The 20,023-nt window shown below is 33.2% G+C and overlaps 1 protein-coding gene across 1 annotated transcript; it reads right to left on the bottom strand.

The window, feature by feature from the left end:
• Nucleotides 1-1,708: 1,708 nt before the first annotated feature.
• Nucleotides 1,709-18,760, bottom strand: LOC128212021 (suppressor of fused homolog). Its single transcript, XM_052917237.1, has 9 exons — nucleotides 18,434-18,760; nucleotides 13,010-13,144; nucleotides 9,468-9,604; nucleotides 8,945-9,173; nucleotides 7,784-8,025; nucleotides 6,499-6,571; nucleotides 5,883-6,023; nucleotides 5,431-5,638; nucleotides 1,709-5,144 (listed from the first exon to the last, which is right to left on the bottom strand). The coding sequence occupies exons 1-9, from the start codon at nucleotides 18,604-18,606 to the stop codon at nucleotides 5,073-5,075; spliced, it is 1,410 nt and encodes a 469-aa protein (XP_052773197.1). The 5' UTR covers nucleotides 18,607-18,760; the 3' UTR covers nucleotides 1,709-5,072.
• Between the last annotated feature and the right edge of the window lie 1,263 nt (nucleotides 18,761-20,023).

Below are 20,023 nucleotides of genomic sequence, written 5' to 3' on the forward strand. Positions count from 1 at the left end.
AGAGCTGTTATTTTTCAGAACATAGTGTATTGAATAGCCTAGATGGGATTACTAAAATAAATATGTCCGAGGCCCCCAAGAAAGAATTCTTTAAGTGTTTGTCAGTATTCAAGGGGCTTTTTGTTAGTTGTTATGGAGACAAAATACAACAGATGCATGGGACACCGGCAATCTCCGCACATAGGTAACTAAAGGCAGCGGCCGCCGATGTCGGACACGCGGGATGTTGACAGGCCAGATGTAGTCTACCAGATGAGACCTCACCCCCCCCCCCACCAACATCCCCCATAAAAGGATTTTCATTGCCAGGTATCATGATCCAAAACCATTAGTTTGGCATATTTCCTTGCTCCAGGATAGGATTTAGATAATTGCCCCCAATGGACCTTTATGGACAGCACCCACTGGAACTGTGGTTCCCGGGCTACATTATTCTGCCCTTAAGTGTTCGCGATCCATTTGGATGTAATCCTTTTGATACTTATGGCTAGCAAATAATAACTTGTATTTTCTTGTGTAACATTTTATACACCAGCCTTGACATACTAATACCATATTTCATCGCTTGCTCGACCACAGAGTCTATGACCTTAGGCTGTTAGTTAGTGATGTTTTGTTCAGTATTCTCAAGTTGTTCACGTATTCTGCAAAAGTTGTCAATGTACATGACGATTGACATTATTCAGTGTTTTGTTGCGCATTGAACATACGTTTAACCCGTTCGGTAAAGGTCAAGAAAAGCACACCCATTTGTGTGATTTAGAATACAGACACCCAATACGAGTGGAAACACTTTCAGAGCTTGTATGAAAAGATTACTTTGAAGTCACACTGAATAACAAATGGCACATCTATACTAGACTGAAGTAATCTACATTATGACTATACATGTACCCTGTCCCTAAGGTACCATCTATAGGTAATCACTGTAGTACTGCCTTTGGGTGCTCCCTGCAGTATTCCGTCAAGGTAGGCATGTAGGTACTCCCTTAAGGTACCATCTAAAGGTACTCCTTATAGGTACCCATGTACACGTAGTTACTTCCTGTAGGTACTCCGTAAATATACCCCATGTAGGTACTCCATATAGGTACCACCTGTAGGTACTCGCTGCAGTACTCCCTATGGGTACTTCCTGCAGTAATCCGTAATATACCCCATGTAGGTACTTCCTGCAGTACTCCGTAAATATACCCCATGTAGGTACTCCATATAGGTACTTCCTGCAGTACTCCGTAAATATACCCCATGTAGGTACTCCATATAGGTACTTCCTGCAGTACTCCGTAAATATACCCCATGAAGGTACTCCATATAGGTACTTCCTGCAGTACTCCGTAAATATACCCCATGTAGGTACTCCATATAGGTACTTCCTGCAGTACTCCGTAAATATACCCCATGTAGGTACTCCATATAGGTACTTCCTGCTAGTACTCCGTAAATATACCCCATGAAGGTACTCCATATCGGTACTTCCTGCAGTACTCCGTAAATATAACCCATGTAGGTACTCCATATAGGTACTTCCTGCAGTACTCCGTAAATATACCCCATGAAGGTACTCCATATAGGTACTTCCTGCAGTACTCCGTAAATATAACCCATGTAGGTACTCCATATAGGTACTAATAGTTTCTATTATTCTGTACACAGCCGATTCCTGTTTCACATCAGAAATTTTAACAAAGGAAAGCAAATCTGGGAGTAAGTTTTTGTATTTTATTTCAAGTATGAAGTGAAAACCAACCCTTTCAGAGGTGGTCATATAACCAGAGGAAACACATTAACAAGACAAGTACACAGCTGGTTGCTGGGACAAAAACTTCCCAGCAAAAAGCACAAATACATGCTAAACGAAATCATAGACAAAAATATCTTCAAACATATCTGAAAAAAAAACAAGTGATATTGACTTTTTGTTACTGCTTTTTAAACTTGTATTGAGATTATAAGATATCAAAGGTACTCTATCAAATATTTTGCCATAAAAAGTGTAGTCAATGATGTCCAGTATTAATATATAATTTCAGATATATAACAGTACATGCATGGAACAAAAATGAACATTTCCAAAATTAAAATACATGTATGATCGTAAGCTTTAAGAAAGCAAACCTATTCAAAAACATAATCTATTGGACGCACCTTTTAATAGTACAAGTCCAACCCTAGCTCATTATGTTGCCGGCTAGTAAAGATCATAAAGGCTTAAAAATAACAACAAAGTTTCGAAGAAATTTAAATTGAGAAAGGATAACCCTTTTTTTAGAATATTATTGTAAATCAGAATATCACTCTGACAACTTCTTATTAACATTTTCCTACAGGATCCACTGCCGGTTTTCCAGTGAAATAATAATCCTGTGATGTTTTGATTAACAAATTACAAGAATACATACAGAGTATTCCTCAGAATACTGGAGAAGACATAAGAACAACAGCTTCATAGAACATTTCTTTTTTTTTAAACAAGATATCACGTGCGCCTCTTCAAGGAAAATACTAAATTTTACAGGATTGTCAAAAAAACAATTTTATGTGAGAAGAGGCCATACTGTTATATAAACACCACAATACTAAAAACGTAGTATTACACCAAACTGAAACTTTTCACAAATGAAATAATTGATTTATGAATTATTTTTTCAATTATCGCTTTAGAAGTCCAATGTGTCTTCTCCATTCCCTAAACATCGAAATGTGCTTTTGAAAGCACAGCGAAAAAATATCGTTGTAGATATGGTTAGAATTTAAGTCTCAGAAAAGACTAAGTCAAGGAAAACTTGGGCCACAAATCTGTTGGAATTTAATAGTTTTCAAACTTTAAGCTTTTTTTTCAAATTGAAAAAAAGAAGAAAATCTGCCAAGAAAAAAATACGGCAAGTGTTCACTTACAAATCTACAGAGAGTGGCCGAGAATTTTGCTTCAAAAACAAAACAAGAAGAATTAGACACAGAAGTTCAGAAATAGAACATTGTCTGAATGTTAAATAAGGATAAGTTAAATAATACCTAAAAATATACATCTTAGATATATAGGTAGTAAATTTCTGTTAAAGCACACAAAAAAAAATAAAATCATTAAGTCAACAAACATTCCTTTTTCTTAAGGAATTTAAAACTGTTTGAAGTATGTATAGCACTTTACAGTGTCAGCATTTTTACAAATGGTTTGAGATGTGTACAAGAACTTTATATTATGTATGTACATTTCTATATATGTTACAAATATTCCTAGATCGGGCATGCTAACGAACTGCCCATGTCAACAGTAGAAAATTTAAACAAATAGGAAAAATTAAATACGTCCTTTAAAGCTGCACCCTCACAGATTGAATGTTTTGACAACTTTTTTTATATTTTGTCTTGGAACGAGCCATTTTTTTGCGAAAATGCATGGACACCAGTTATATAAGACTGCTGACAAAAATAAGATCGCGTCTTTTTATATATTTAAGTTCAAAAATTGATGTTTTATTCATTTTTCTTAACCGTTAATAACAGTTTAAACCATAAAACATTAATTTTCGAAAAGAAATATGGAAACCTGCACTTTGATCTTTTGGCAGCAATCTTTTATCATTGGTTTGCAGATATTTACGCAAAAATTTGCTCTTTCCAAGTAAAAAAATAAAAAAGTTGTAAAAACGGTTTATCTGTGAGAGTGCAGCTTTAAGCCAATCAGGTTTTTTCACCTTATTAAAATATGATGACTTTCGATAGTATGGTATTATTTCTGAATTTTTTATCTGTGCATGTAACTGTGCTTGAAGTACATTTTGTATCTAAAAGGTATGACAGTCAGAAAAAATGTTAAACAATTAATACTTGTATATTGAGTTTCCTGTTTATAATAATATTATAATTTAATACTACATTGTCAAGTTATTTATCATGTGAATAAAAAAACCGCCCCAAAAATAGTTATTAAACCAAAATGCACATTCATTTTGTTAATTTCAAGTTTTAATGTTGTTTTTTTTCAATGGATAAAAGAGTTCACGGTGAGTATGTCCAATCAGATGTTATTTTATATAAAGATTTTATATACCATACTTCCTCAAAATGAAAGACAGAGAAAACCCAACAGTCTGAATTGAAACTGAACAACAAAATACAAATACACCTTTAACTTTTGTCTCTATAATAAATCTACCAGCCCCCATTCCAAACACAATACTGCATAGGAGCTACAAATTATAATACACCCAAAGGTGGGCATATACAAATCTGAGTGATTACTACTTTAAAATACAGGGTTTAATGGATATTTCTACACAGTTCGAAAAGTTTTAACAATTCCTGAAATAATCTCATTTTCAAAGGCATGTTCACGGAAATAAGAGTCCATGAACCAGACCACTTATATATATTAGTTAAAAATGTGGTGCTTCCCACAAACAAAATATGATTCTATTTACAAATGGTATTGATATGAAATTATGAATACAATACAAGAATGCCTTTTGTCATACAAAGTTGTAAAAAATCTTGTTCTTGCTCTATATTAACATAAAATGTTTATTAAACTCACTGAACAAAACACCAATAGCACAAAGTCTAATGAAAGTCTTTTTGTCGGTGCTAACATTACACAAAGTCCAACAATGTTAACAGCACAGGTCCTTTAACAGCTAGGCCATACATATACACTGAAACCATGCGTTTCCACTTTCAAATCCATCAAATGTCCAGCAGTCACTGATTATTTATACAAGTTGACTAGATCATTGCAACATCCCGAATGTCAGAGTTACACCGTTGGTCTGCCTTAAAACTCCATAAATAATAAAATTCCATTTGTTTTCAGTGGTGATTTTTTCTCTTTTTTTTTCTCACTTTCTGTTGATTCCATCAAACAGTGTTGTGGTTATGCACTCGGTTTTATTCAACATGGTGTAAAAGTAGCCATTTAGGATAAAACGAGAAGCAACAAAAAGTAGTCTACGTAGTCAGTTATTAGGAAAAAAAGTCTAGGAGGTATTTAAAGGCAGTCCTCTCCTGGTTAATCTTGTGATGTCATCTGACAGGGTGCTGGCGTACCAATGAAGCATTGTACAACACACATGCTACGCCTCATCCGGGAGAATTGTGATACACAATCGCCTCTCTGGCCAGCGGTATGTTTTTGGCAACAAAAGCTGAAATTGGAAAAAATAAGGTTTTATAGTCAACTTTGGGAGAAAGTATTATTAAATATCTAAACTGCATTAACATACTGCATTTAGTGCCAAGAATGATTCTTTAATGAAATATCACATAAATATGTAGTTTTTTTATATTTTTATTTTAAAAGTATCAAAACATTTTAAACCATATTTTAAATATAATGTCAAATGAAACAAAATTTTCCCATGCACATCAAAGTTCTCGTATTTAAATGTCTGTCATACATATTAAATCATTCGTGTCAAACATGAGGCTTACATCAGCTGGATTTGAAAGTTCCTGTAGGTCTATGCACATTTCCTCAATGAAATCGTCCGCAAGGAGAACCTGGAGCCACAAACCGTGGGCCGCAAATGGATGCTCCTCATCCGCTATCGAACCATTCACGCTCGGTGAAACAAGGGTGATGGCAGAGTCGTTTGTCGCACTCATAAATGTGAAATGTCGGCCGTGCCGTAACCTTCCTCTGTAATTCAAAGATATAGTTTTAGTAAGGAAACAGTGAAGACCTAGAAAAAAAATGAGCATTTTCAAGATTTGTAATAATATGCATTGAGTCTCTGAATCTTGGACCAAGATTCAAATTATCTATCGAGGAAAACAAGACTTAAGTGGGTACAGATAAAAATAACTTATTTTAATTTAAAAAAAAATACCAGTTTTATCAGTTGATTATGTCAATTGAATCTCCACAATAAACTGATAAATACCTCAATGCTAAAGGTAAAAGGGAGGCTGCTTCCAAGTTAAATTTAAGATGTACAAATTCCAGTGTTCGTGTCCGCAACAACTCCGTTGGGGCGTCAGAACTCTCCACACTGTCAAATGACCCTTTCCGTGATCTTGGCCGACTGTAAGAGACAATGTGTGTTATTTTAGATGCTAGTATAACGGCATCAAAATAAAATGGAAACAGTATGCTTGATAGATAAATAAAAAAAATCCATAAAAGAACAATTTTGTAATTTTTCTCCACTTAAAACTATTTTGAAATATAGTATTGAGAAAAACAGATACAAGTATATCAAAATTGATGATTAAATTAATTTTGTTAACTACTACTAATTATTTTTGACAAAATATGTGGGTATCAAGTTGAAACTTGCAAGTTTTTTTGTAACATACACATTCAATTTTACCAGTTTTTAATAGCAATTCTAAAATTAAAATTTGACATTTTAACTCATTTAGCCTTTGAGTCTTAAACTTAAGACCTAAGACATAATTTAATATGGGCCCTGATTTTCTTCATATCATGTATGATTATTGTAAAGCGAGGAAATGAACTATTTTCTTCAAAGAACGGATGAGGACATTAATACTCACTTGAAACCGTCTATTTTTGATTGTAAGTGTGGATCCAACCCACGAGATAATGTTGATTTGATCTGGTCAGATTCTGAAAATAGAAATCAGCATTGTTGAAGTAAATCATTTATCCAATTGTACATTGAAAGAGACTACTATTAAAACATGCATAAATGGAACAGCCATTTGTAATTTACAGACACAAAAAGGACTATAATGCAACGATGGAATAAACAGTCAGTGGCATCAGTGGAGCAGACAGTTTATTTTGTTTCATTTCTCCACTCATTAACCGCATTTCAGCCAATTAAACAACTGCCTTGTTCAGAAATAATTGCTTAGCCAATTTAGAAAGATCTATGCTTGAAATAGCTTTTCAGGGAAATATGATTCTAAGTATTGAACAAGCTCTGAACGGAGACCAGAAATAGAATCCAACCACAGGAAAACCTATAATAAAACCCATAAAGTTCTCAAGTAATTAGCTTTGCATGGGAATCATATAACTTCTATATAAAAGGACTTGAAGCGACAAAAAATCCATTTCCCATAACCTCCCATGAGGGTGTTTGTACCACACGGGGCAAGTCTTCGCTGAGGGTAGAGGCCCCCCACATTCCCTGAGAATGTTTCAATGTGTGATAGAATCATGGCAAACTGTGAAGCTGCCAGTTGGAAACATCGCGGTAGCCAATAACAGCCTCCACTGGCTAGACCCCCATCACAGCTATGACATCAATGCATCAACAATTTTTTGTCTCTTTTATTAATATTCATTAGAGAGGAAAAAATGTATTCACAACATTTTAGCACATCAATATTTTAGCATGTCATTGGCAGAATACCTTATGTCAAACATATGCTTTGGAAATATAACAATCCTGTAATTCACACAATAAGAAGCATCTTGATTTTAACAGCTGTTTATTTTCATGATGTCTGTAAGCTTATTCTTATTTATTCAACAATATGACTACAGAGAAGCAGACATGGTATCTAAGTCCAAGTTTAACACAATAGGGCAGTCCTTTAGAATTCTATGTTTGACTGTTTTATGTTAAGCCAACCTTATTAACCTGATTAGCTTGTCCGTCCTCCAACACCTCATGTAGATATGATATTTGTTAAAATTTATATTGTTTTCTTACTGTTTATATGAAATTTTCAATCCTCATTTTTTTTGAGTTGCAGAATTGTTTCTACCTTGAGCAGCTAATAGAATATAGCCAATGGCCATCTCAGTCCATATCAATATGTTCTATGATTTATATGATCATGCTTAAGCCATAATCGAACAACTCACCAATGATAGATATATGTCCCCTCTCAGCATCGTCCTCATCATCGTCAACGATCCCATCCTTAAATGAGAGGCTGTCTCGATCGTTCTCTCCTGGCTCTTCCCATGAGCACTTGCTGTTTACGCCACTTAGGTTTGATCCTTCCTGCTCGATTCCGCTATCCACTTTCTCCTGGAGAGTGGGGCCTATTTCGAATATCGATTCTCCTCGTCGCATGTCGGTTATTAACCATGGACCTCCCGCTCTGAAAGAACAGTGAAATAGAACTTTCTTAAAACAATATTCACAAGACATGAAGCTATAACTAAGTTAAGTTTATAATCATTGTATAACTTCATTTAATACAAGGCAACACAAAATAATTCAACAATGTTAGTTTTGTTTTATTCAGCTGCGTTTGAAAGAAAATGTGAAACAAAAACTTAACAGCTGACTAAAGACTTTCTGCATTGTACAAATACATGGACGAAATAAAATTATGCTGAACTTGGTTTGCACTCCTGTTTGTATATTTCTAACATGAAAGGAAATGTAAAACCTAAAAAAAGCAGCTGGCTAAAGTCTTTCTGTATTGTACAACACATGTACGAAATCAAATTATGCTGAATTTTGTTTGGACTCCTATGTTTGTATATTTCTTTATCAACAAACTGTATGAACTGTTTTACATAAATGAAGACATGTGATAAAAGATGAGAAATCAAACAAAGGATTAAAAGAACTCAAAGGCTCAATTCATGTGCACGATAATGATAATGATCGATTAAAGATTGCTGGTTGGAGACAAAAATTCATGTTTCGTGTGCTTGTTTATTTGATAATCACTTGAACAAAACAGTTTTCAAGTGTTAAAAGCATTTTCAAAACACATTTTAAAAATATTTTTTAGACATTTTAAGAGTCAAAGGAATCCATCAAAGGAGAAAAGTTGTTGATGATCTGTGTTCAAACCAGTTCAATAATCACAAAATGAAACAATTATTCAGTACAAGAATTTGATCACGAAAACCATATTGAAAAAATACAATTCGTAAAAAATCCATTTAAATGTTTAATAATTTAGAAAAGTTACCTTCAGTCAATTATAAAAAACTTTAACTACCATATTTTTTTTTTGTATTTCATGTACCTGTTTTTCTACAGAACAAATGCCCTCTACTTACTGTGAGATTGAGCGGAGGAGTTCGATCACCCCAGGGCCGTTCCAATGCTGCGCGGCCTGCAACTCTTCCGTACACACACCCACAATTTGTACAAAGCACACGGGGCCGAACGGAGTCGTGATGGGGTGGAGGGACGGGTCGTCTGCCATTAACATGTGCTGGACACGAGACTCGCTTCCATCCAGGGGAATATGCCATGGCACATGGTCGCCACTGTACACCTTGTTCTCTGTTATATTCACAATAAAGTTTTGTTCAGATGTATGTTATCATAGTATGAACTTATGATGAACATGAGTACCCAACTTTAAATCAACATTTTCTAATACTTCATTTCTGTATTGGCCTGACAACTAAATGTATAGAAATATAACAAATTCATAGATCTGAAAGAACAATACACTGTATGAGAGCAGAAATATATTCCATAATGTAGATCATTAATTTAACATCTTGAATATTCTTACAACTGTTGTCTCCATCATGAAAACCCATGTGTTCCATAATATTTCAATGTATTTACCTGTTTGAAAGACGTATCTAGCCAATGCCTGCATGAGAGTTGCGGGCCATGTAGGAGGATTTGTCTCCCCTGGTTCTCGCTTCAGACGAAACGTCAGCTCAAAACCGAACCCACTTGGTCCATCTGTACCCTGACATCTAAAAACAAAAACATGATTTCGATTAATTTTATAATGAACTATACATGTTGTTCTCATAACATGTGTTCTATGAGCCTTAAACGAAACATTCATGGAAATTTAAGAAATATCTACATCAGAAATTAAAGCCAAGGCAGCCGTCAAAAATCATTGGGAATATTTTTGATCATCAGTGTAGATTATTTGCATGCTAGGTATTGTAGGCATGCATGTTTATCTACCATTGCTTACTGTTTTTGTCTCACTATCTCGGTTTGTGGATTTTCTTGCATTAAAATGCACAATTTATCAAATCGCAGTCGTGTCAGTAAGCATCAAAATTGCAGAAAAATAGTTTATTGGATATAAGAAAATCATTTTTTGGCAATATGTAAGAGATTTTAAGACATATGGAACTTGCATGTCCATTGTATGCGCTTACAAAATAGTCCTACATACTGACTTTTTACATATAAGGAATGCAAGGAAAAAACACACACAAAAGCATGAACAACTTTAAATCATGATTAAAACCATAAATATTGATAAAACTGTACTCTTAAACATGCTTTGTAGTTTATACTTCAGTCATGCATTTATAATTTATGTTTATAAAATACAAGCATGTTTTGGGGTATGATATTTTTTTTATAGATATCATGCTTTTTATCGGGCTGTTACAATATGCTTATAATACATGTACTTTTGAATATTAAAATGAATGAAGTATTTTTATGAATCACTTTGATCTAACAAAGATAGCAGTCTCCCTAGGGTGAACCACAGTGGCAAGAGGGAACTATGACTACAATAGCCACAGATACAAGTATGACTCAGTATGAACTACAATCACCATATAAATTGATACCACTGCTCTTATTAAAAAATACATTATTTCTAATGTACATTGATATATATTCATCTACCCATGTCGCCCAAGAGGTCTAAACCTTTTTGAAACAAATTGCTATCTGTTGAGTTACAGTATAAACAAATCATTTGTTTTACTTTCCCAAAAAGGTCTTAGGGGGTAAATTTATACTAAACTGTAGCAATTTTTTTTAAAACATGTGCATGAAACAAAGAAAATAAAATTTGGCTCGAAAGCAAATCTGCTGGCAATTATTACACTTCAACAGGTATAACAAATGACCCATATTAATAATCTTCAGATCATATTATGTTTAAAGAAAACATATTCAAGCTTTCTTTAACATCAACATTTAAATGTCCCGTATGTCCTGACAATACAATGAAAACAAGTTTGCCCAATTGCCAAGTTCACAGCTATACAATGGCAATCAAACTGATAATCATTCAATCAATACTCCATTGTTTTCAGTTTTAAAATCTTTCTATTCACTGGGCTTGTATACCAAACAGTTTCGAATTTCCCCTCATTTCAATATTTTACTTCATATAACATTATTTTCTATTTATCTGACACGAAACCACTGTTCCGAAAACTGAGTTTGGAATTTCGCCATTGCCCCCTTTTCAAAATATTGACAATAACTTCACATATTCATAGAAAATCAGCAGATAATAACTAATACATTTCATGCATTTAATTCTACTGATTTCTATTATACTTAATATCCATAAATAGAAACATCTTCCATTCATTTAAAAGTACGCCATTAAATCACTACTTTTTAAAGGACAAGATCGATAGTCAATCACAGAAGTTTCGTTTAATTTCCAATTGAAATTATAAAGCTTTATAAAATGCATGACCTCTCGAATATTCAGGTTCTATTTGCTTTTGGCCAATTCTTTTCTAATAATCAAGATTTGAACATCAGTCTGAATTAACTCATAATTATTTTGAGGTGTTTGTGTGCTAAAATGCCCAGGCAGCATGCACACTTAATTTATAAATTATTAAGGTTCGTTATTTATTTCCAAATTTTAATTAAAATGACCTATTTTCCCAGTCAGACAGGCCCCAGCCCCATTCCCAAAATGGTGAGAAAAAACACTGCTCTTATTCCTCCCCCCATTATGTTGCTGAACTAAACCAAACCATATTCCATAAACACTATGATAATGACTATGAATGACCATGCAGGTTTTGTCATCCCATGGAATGTAAATATTACAATTGGATTTTAATTGAATCTAACATGTATTATAAGTCAATTAGATTTCTCAATAGATAAACCTCATAATACGAGACGAAAAATGGAACAGGTAGATAGCTTAATTGACGATGAAACAGCAAAAATGATTATTATATTTAAACAAATTTAGTTTTAATTGACAATAAACCTTGCACTTGCATGCATTTTACAGGTAAGATAAAAACTAAAATTAAAGGAAGCTTAAAAACGTAGAAATGACCTTTTTTTTTTAAATAAAATAAACTCTTCAAATCATAAAAAAATACTTTTTCAAATAAAATAAACTCTTCAAATCATAAAAAAAATATTAAGTGGGAACTAAAACTTTGGTATAATCTTTTCACAATATAATAAACTTCTAAAATCATGTAAGAATCATTAGTTAACATTGTTGAAAATATCAATCAATGACTGGGCCTATACACTGAATTATGGTGCCCCTGTCGAAATACATTGACCAAACAAGAGCGACTGACTCGGCTCATAGAAATGGTTTTATTTCAAATGCTTTACTTGTGGCATTTTTAAGATTACTGCAAATATGGAAGAATCCTTCATTACAATACATTATTCTCCCCCCTGCAGACATGAGCGTTCTTAGGCCTACAAAAAATACTAGCCATCAATTGTTAACATAATAGACAATCCCTGTTCAAGTATACAATACAAGCCCCCCCTCCTAGTGCTTCAATAGCTCTACCATATCATTTATACCCCATCTTGTACTGTAACCATTTAAAAATTAATGATCTTCTCAAGACATCCTTAAGCACTTTGTCTTCATATTACTAAGGACACAGTTTTGAGTCTTATAATGAAATTTAATTTCCCCTATTGTTTAAACTGTAAGCAATCATTGTAAACAAGACAGACAGACCACCCAAATATGAAACTGTCAAATAAATATTGAAATGTCCCTATCTTATCTATAGAATCCCCTCAGTTGTGGGTGTAGACCCAAAACGCCCACATACACAACACGGACAATCTTCACTCTTACATAAACAAAAATAATGTAATGTTTTAAATGATACAGATGTTAGCTTTTATTTCTTATAAATTCATTGATTGAGATTTTGGTTTTGGTCATTTTTTTTCAATATATACTTGATCTAAAGAAAACCTGAATCACTTATCCTAACACTTTCTAACAACATCATTTTTCCATTCTGCTGTTTTCCGCAAACTCACAACTGGAGTTTAAAAACCATTCAACCTGCTGAGACCGAAGCTGATGTAGTAACAATGCAGAGGAACCCAAGAAATGAAGATTATAGAATATAGCCCCTTAATCTACTTACTCATGCACACGTCCGTCACCATGCAGGTCGGAGAGACCGAAGCTGATGTAGTGCCAATGCGGGGGGACCCCCTTGTCTGGGTCGCCGGGATTCGCGTACATGCTGATGTAGTCAAGTGGGTCCGGACCTCCAAGCCTAGGGAAGAAACATGTATAGAACATGTAAATAACTCTTGTCATAAAACTGATCATTGAAGAAATAGTACCATAGATACATGTATCTAAGAGATTCCAGCAATGATAGAAGAAATGGGTGTAATAAACATTCTGTACGGTAGGAAACTTCCATCATACTAGTTCATGGCAGTTTGTCCATAATATCATGCCTACAATTATGTTTTCGCATAAGAGGAAGCAAACTACAGAATACAAACTTGTGCATTTATGAACATGTTCAAATCTTTGCTTTCAGACAAGTCAACTGTTGCAGGTTCCTGTATACCAGCACTTACAGATATTATTGAGTTATAAAAGAAACAAAGTGATATAAAAAATTGTAACATTACTACAACTCTGTTTACAACTATGTCATATTAAATAGCCGAGTTCAGCATGGGGTAAATCTGAGGCTTAGTTGCAAGATCCTATACCAGTTAAACAGTATTACTAGATAACACTTTTGTCATTTAAAATAAATTAATGAAAATACAGATACAAGGATAATCTCATTGTACAGCACCTAGTGGCTCAATCTATTGTTCCCAAGTATGGCAAATGTAAATATTATCATCTAGCTGAATAAAAGCTCGTACTCTTGTCTTACTTCGAAGCCGTAACAGAGCAGCCCCCCATCGGTGGTCAGTCTTTTGACAATTCTGCACCATTACGTGCCACCATAATCACAGAACCCAGGCTATCACCCATTTCAGATTTAATATCGGCAGTTTTAAATTTATCGTATTTTGATGTAAATGTATTTCTCATAAATTCTGTCTTTATGATAATCTTTCAACCACATGCTAAGAAAACTTTGCGACCAGCTACAATCAAATCTCAGATCATTATCACCCATGAAGAAAGAAATTTGCATAACTTTAATAAATTAGTAAATAACTTCATGCCACATTTGATAAATTTTAAAACTACATTTTTTTTTTTGCTTTTGTCAACAAGGTATAAATCTCAATATAATAGCAACAGAAGCAAAGGGCCTTAGAAGTGTCATTTTTGTGTCAATTTAATGAGTCTCTGCGCTAGTATTGAAATCTACTCTACACTCTTACAGTCCGCAGGGGGTCGGCATTATCTCAAGCGATAATAATCTCCGATCTCAAGTCAATATACACGGCCCGGTCTTACTCTAATGTGATTTTACTATTTACTTTACTTCAGCGTGGGAGACAAGTACGATGTCGACTTTCAAAGCTGAATTTCCCTCAAGCAATTGGTGTTTATTCACTAGTGGAGGTCACAATCAATTATCCCATATTTGAAAATTCATCCATGCATCTTAATGTCTGGACATAAATTCAACAGCGTGAAGCTATACTAATCCCATAACAGGGAATTTATCCCTCCTGGAGCCTCTGATTAAATAATATTTTTTCTTAAATGTTATTCTCTTCTTTGGACATGCAAAAAACCCATGTATGGACACTTTTAAAAAGCTGTGCCAATTAAGACTTGCTTAAATTATCATTCCATTTTTCACTATATATCTATGATTTTCCATTTGGCCATTACAATTTCTGCTTTTTATTTTCAGCAAAACTTTCAGTTAAACTTTTGTGAAGTACATCAAATACCAAGAAGGACCTAAATTGAATATATAATTATGCGTGTCATAGACAGAACCTAGTTTTATTAGCACATCAGGAATGACCAGCCCTGCTCCCCTGCAGCTAAAGGAGAACTTCGGTCTGAATTATTGTAACAATAACAATGCTCCAATCTATGCCCTCCTACAATGTTTATACATCTTCGCCAGCAAGACAAATTTATATCCCCAGTCTATATTACAATAATCCGCTGAACTGGGACCATTGTGAAGTTTTTAAGAGTTAATAAAACATTATCTAAATTGTGACTTGGCTAAATTGTTAAGCTTATCTTGTATTTTCTTTACATCAATGGTATCATCGCTACATTTTTAGCTCAAATATAAAAAGTATATTAAAAAATAACTGGTACATTATTTTATGATTTTGTTTGAACGATAAAAACCTAAACTAAATTATTAAAATAAGGTTGGTTACTGCAAGTACTATTCATATAAAGTACACTCTATGTAGACAATTGAAAAATTAAATATGTGAACAGAATTGTCAAAAAAGTTGATTCTGTGGGACAAGTAATAAAAATTCATCATCAGAATGTGAAAGTTTAAAACAACATTTCCAATTAGGGTGGGGCGTTTCTCCTAAATAGAGAAACTTGGCCATTAATCTTGAGGAAATCTTTATTCCAGTTATGTGGACAATTATGTTCATTTGATTATCATGTGAAAGAGAACATATGGTTGTGAACATATGGTTGCCAGTCAGGATAAAGCAAAACATATAACTGTGAAAATTTAAGGGAAAAAATATCAACAACTCCTTTTTGGGCGAATTCGATGCCTTTACGCATATTAGCTTAATTTGATACAAATAATTACCTCCTAGCAAGTTTAGTGATTGTTTCTTGTTTATAAACAAACTGGTATCTGGCTGCCCTGGTCATTTGAATTTGCAAAAATCACATAACAGAACTAATGGCTGACAATACAGGGTATCAACGGGGATCAGACAAAATCACTTTTGTGATTAATTTGGTGTTATGTTACATAAGAAGGAAGATTTTGAAGACATTTTCATTGTCTACCATTCCACACCCTACTACAGTTGAGTGGAGAAAATTTAAACAACTGGCTCAAATTTCTTTCCACCCCAGAGAATTGTGGTAAACAGCTTTTTGGGAACAATAAAACTGTGCTTAGAGTTCCAACAAGAATGTCAGATTTTCATAACACTTTACATACATTCAATCTTTTGTCAATTTTTCTACACTGAAAACTAGTAACCTCCATGTGCTCTTAGCCTCTTAAAGTAAAAAACAATTTTGAGGAGGTAATCTATTTTTATGTGGTTTATTATTTTCTTTAGCTAAATTTAGCACTCATAAGTACAAATGCATTCAAAATATTTAATAATATTTTTTTCTTTTCAACCCCAAACTACAATCAAAATAAATACAAATCATATAAAAATACTTTAGCCTATTTTGTTAACATTTTTCCCTGGCAGCTATTTCAGATTTGCAGGCCAACAGTACAAGCATACAAATAGAAAAAGACAATTTTTCTCTCATTCAAATTTATTTCACTAGACTTCTCTCCTACCAACGAACCCATCTGATCTTAACAAAGCGATCAAAATACCACTGCTATACAAAGACTCAAGTGACATCTATTACTGCAGTTTGAGGTGTAATTAAAAAGTATTTATTGAATTGGTATAGGTAAACCTGTAGTAGATAGGTGGGTTATTTTCTGTTGGAGAATAAAATCAAATCAATAAGACTACATCCCCCACATAGAGAGTGGCCATAACCAGGACCCCCTTCAAAGATTATAGTCAATAAACAAACAACCAACTACAAACAATTATATCAATCGGATTTTATTGAACCTCTATCGCTGGAGGCAGATTTGCAATTTCTCTTTATATTCATACAATCCTTTATCTGACCAATTTATGCATTTCAACTGTCTAAAAATTATTTAATTTTTTGGTGCATCATGCCTTACCACATTTAATTAGATAAATGCATTTTAACAAAAACTAACCTAAGTCCTATAATTAATTTTAAATAGATAAGATTTGGTCCTCTTCATTTCATAAGGAAAATATCAAATTACCTCAGTAGTATTGTTTTTCCCTCATCATTATGGGAATGGGCCCGGGTCTTTCTGATTGGGGCAAATATGTCACTTAGACTCAAATTGGGAATTTCAATTTCGCAAATGAACAAGAATGCTTGAAAAATCGACAGAAGATAAAAAAAAGTGATAAAGTTTATTGCTTTAAAATAACCAAAAATATTTTGAGGGTCTATTTTTTATGAAATATTAATTATAATAAAGAACATAATCTAGGAAAAAAAGACAGCAATGCATGATTTCATTAAAATGAGTTTATCATCTATATTTTTCATTATATTATGAAAGTTTGTACACTACATACATAACAGACAAAATACTCCAAATGCAAACTATGCAATGTATCTTCTTTATGTTCATCATAAATCATAAACTTACAGAGATTTTAAACAAAAGAAAGAGCATTGCAGTCTTCCCAAACTTGTAAAAAATTCTGCCAGTCCACCAGACTGGCATTTCATTTGGAAGTTTTAGCCTGTCAGAAAAATTATATTTCTGTCCGAACATTTTTGACACCTGAGCCGAAGCAATTGAGTGTTGCTTTTTTTATCGGAACTTGTTGCAAACCAACAACCAATATAAAACAGTTGTAACAAAATGCTGTCTGGGCAATCAACATCATGATTGCATTTCTGAAATGGCTGACTATTGTTGATGTCAACAAATGTGGGATTGACCGCTTAGGCAAATAAACAACGAAATGACAAAAGTTGTCGCTGTTAGGTATCTTTTTTATGCTATACCAGGTATAGTGTCCCAACATATGCTATAAACAGTGAAATAACAACAATCTTCTACTAAAACAAATAATTCTTCTCTATTTCTTTCATGTTTTTCTGTGAGATATCAATTATGATATTTTCACTGCTCTAATGGACATTGTTTCCTGTTTTGAATAATAATGCATAATAAATGTAAAGTAGCATACACTTATCCTGGTAGAATTCTTTTGAAAGGATGTCATGATGTAATGTTTCTCACATTTCCTACTGATGTCAATAAATTTGACAGAATTCTTTTTTCAAACATAGTTATTTAGTATCAGCGCATGATGGATTTACATAACTTTTGATTATGGACAATTTATATTTCCAATTGTCAATAATTTGACAGAATTCTTTTTTCAAGCATAAACTTATTTAGTATCAGTGCATGATCGATTTTACTTAACTTTTGATCATTGACAATTTATATTTTCACTCGTGGTTACCCTAAAATGCAACATTTTAATATTATCTATACTAGTTGTCCTACAATTAATTATTTTTGTATTAATAATAATTAAAAATATCATAGAAATTCTAGGTAAAATTAATAACATTTCAATTTGTTAAACATGAACTATTATTTAGAAGAAATAATTACTGTTTTTTTAAATTGTTTATAATTTAAATACATCGTAAATGTCTGTCTTCTCAAATGTGTTTTGCTATACATCAAACTATTTCACAGAAAAACGTTTGAGTTCTAACCATCTTTTGTTTTGTATATTTTCTCTGACAGATTAACCCCAAAAAGGCAAAATGGCTGAACAATCTAACTTCGAAATATGTGAAGTCAACTCACCAGTATTTTACGAGTGCTGTGACTTGGAGAGGATTTGGCTGGTCCGGATATAACTTCCTACATGCTGAATATATGGCTTCTAATCCCGGGGGAGTCACAGGTACCTGATAATTCTGGTAATTTGGAGCAAAATAATTGTCTCTTTCATCCATGTTTGCTTGGTTGTAAGGCATTTTTGTAAATGATCCGTTTTACTCCCTCACTGTTATATTTCTTGCTGATGACGTCAGAAGAATTTATAAAACATAAAAAACAAACAATATTGCAAATATTTTATTGTGTTGTTAACATAACTAATATGATAAATAACAAAATTGAACCTATTGAGGGCCTGTCATCTTCTCATTATAAATGTAATCTGTAAACACTTTGACTTTTGATTGGTAAAGTCTTTAAGTAGAAGAGCCGTTGCAGACCACCCAAGTTGGCGGAACTTAACGAATGAATATCTGACCAATTAAAATAGTCGGATATTAAAACGAATATTTACGTATACTTCCGACCAAAACCGGGAGATGTGGTTACGCTAAACTATTTTTTCCAACTATTTACAGACTAGAACTGTACTGTACAGTACAATATCATAATGCGATAACTCTAACACAACTAAATGATTCTCTCTAAGGAATTGTCTTTGATTGAAGAATCTGCTCTAGGAGTATAATATGTGATTTAGTTGTTTTTCCCTGCCAATGGGCATACGCCAGGGATGAGAGGTGCGGACCCGTCCTCACGCCAATGGATAAACGGTGTAAGCCGGGATCTACTTTTCTCAAACTATCTCGTCGCCTTAATTACTGTCATATCCGTTGTCCCGAAATTTTAAATATTGTTGTCATATGTTGCTTCCAGATGTATCATCATCTTTTGTTTTAACAACGTGACCTTTTTTTTTTAGAAAATCACCATATGGTAATAACATGGATTTTATTATCAGTTAGATTATTGATAGTTTTATCATATAATTTTTCAACAAGATCTCTGAAGTGTTTTCAATGCTTCAAATACTTAATATTTCGTGAAAGTAATACTTCTGTAGTATGTCTGCATATTCAAATTTATCTACAAACCGAAAAATATGCAAATAAAGAAATACTTTTCGTATTGTTTTCTTCAAAAACGATGCCAATGGGGCCTTATTCAATCGTCATCATAGACTGATCCAATCCCTAATGAACAAAATCTGAGTATTTTATAGGCCAGTTAATCTTATAGTCTAATCAAAATAGGTTCATTCTACTTATAACTGTAAATGTATCAGTGACTTTACGCCCCAGGCCCCAATTTCTCAAAAATGCTCAAGCGTAACTCACTTTTAAAAGTATCTTAATTCATTTAGCAAAATTACTTATCTAATATGATTTTATAAAACAATTAGTTGAATATCTTATTGATCTCAAATAGTATTTTCATTACAAGCCTTAAAACTATTTAAAAAGGGGATATTTCACAATTTATACCAAATCAAAAATAATGTGCTGACCTTGGTCTTGATATAATATACTAAGATGTTTCGAAAATTGATGCCAGGTCGTACCATGTTGCAGTTGCCACGTTATAACGCGCTTGCTTCTGTTGTTAGAAAACACA

Source organism: Mya arenaria, chromosome 12 (genome assembly GCF_026914265.1).
Source record: "Mya arenaria isolate MELC-2E11 chromosome 12, ASM2691426v1".
Lineage (NCBI taxonomy): Eukaryota > Metazoa > Mollusca > Bivalvia > Myida > Myidae > Mya > Mya arenaria.

What these genes read in the sequence shown, in the direction of transcription:
- LOC128212021 (XM_052917237.1), bottom strand. Translation starts at nt 18,606, where the DNA reads ATGCCTTACAACCAAGCAAACATGGATGAAAGAGACAATTATTTTGCT. An exon ending in TAGATACGTCTTTCAAACAG is followed by an intron (nt 9,174 to 9,467) that starts GTAAATACATTG and finishes TGAATATAACAG; the next exon opens with AGAACAAGGTGTACAGTGGC. An exon ending in CTTTTACCTTTAGCATTGAG is followed by an intron (nt 5,639 to 5,882) that starts GTATTTATCAGT and finishes TTTGAATTACAG; the next exon opens with AGGAAGGTTACGGCACGGCC.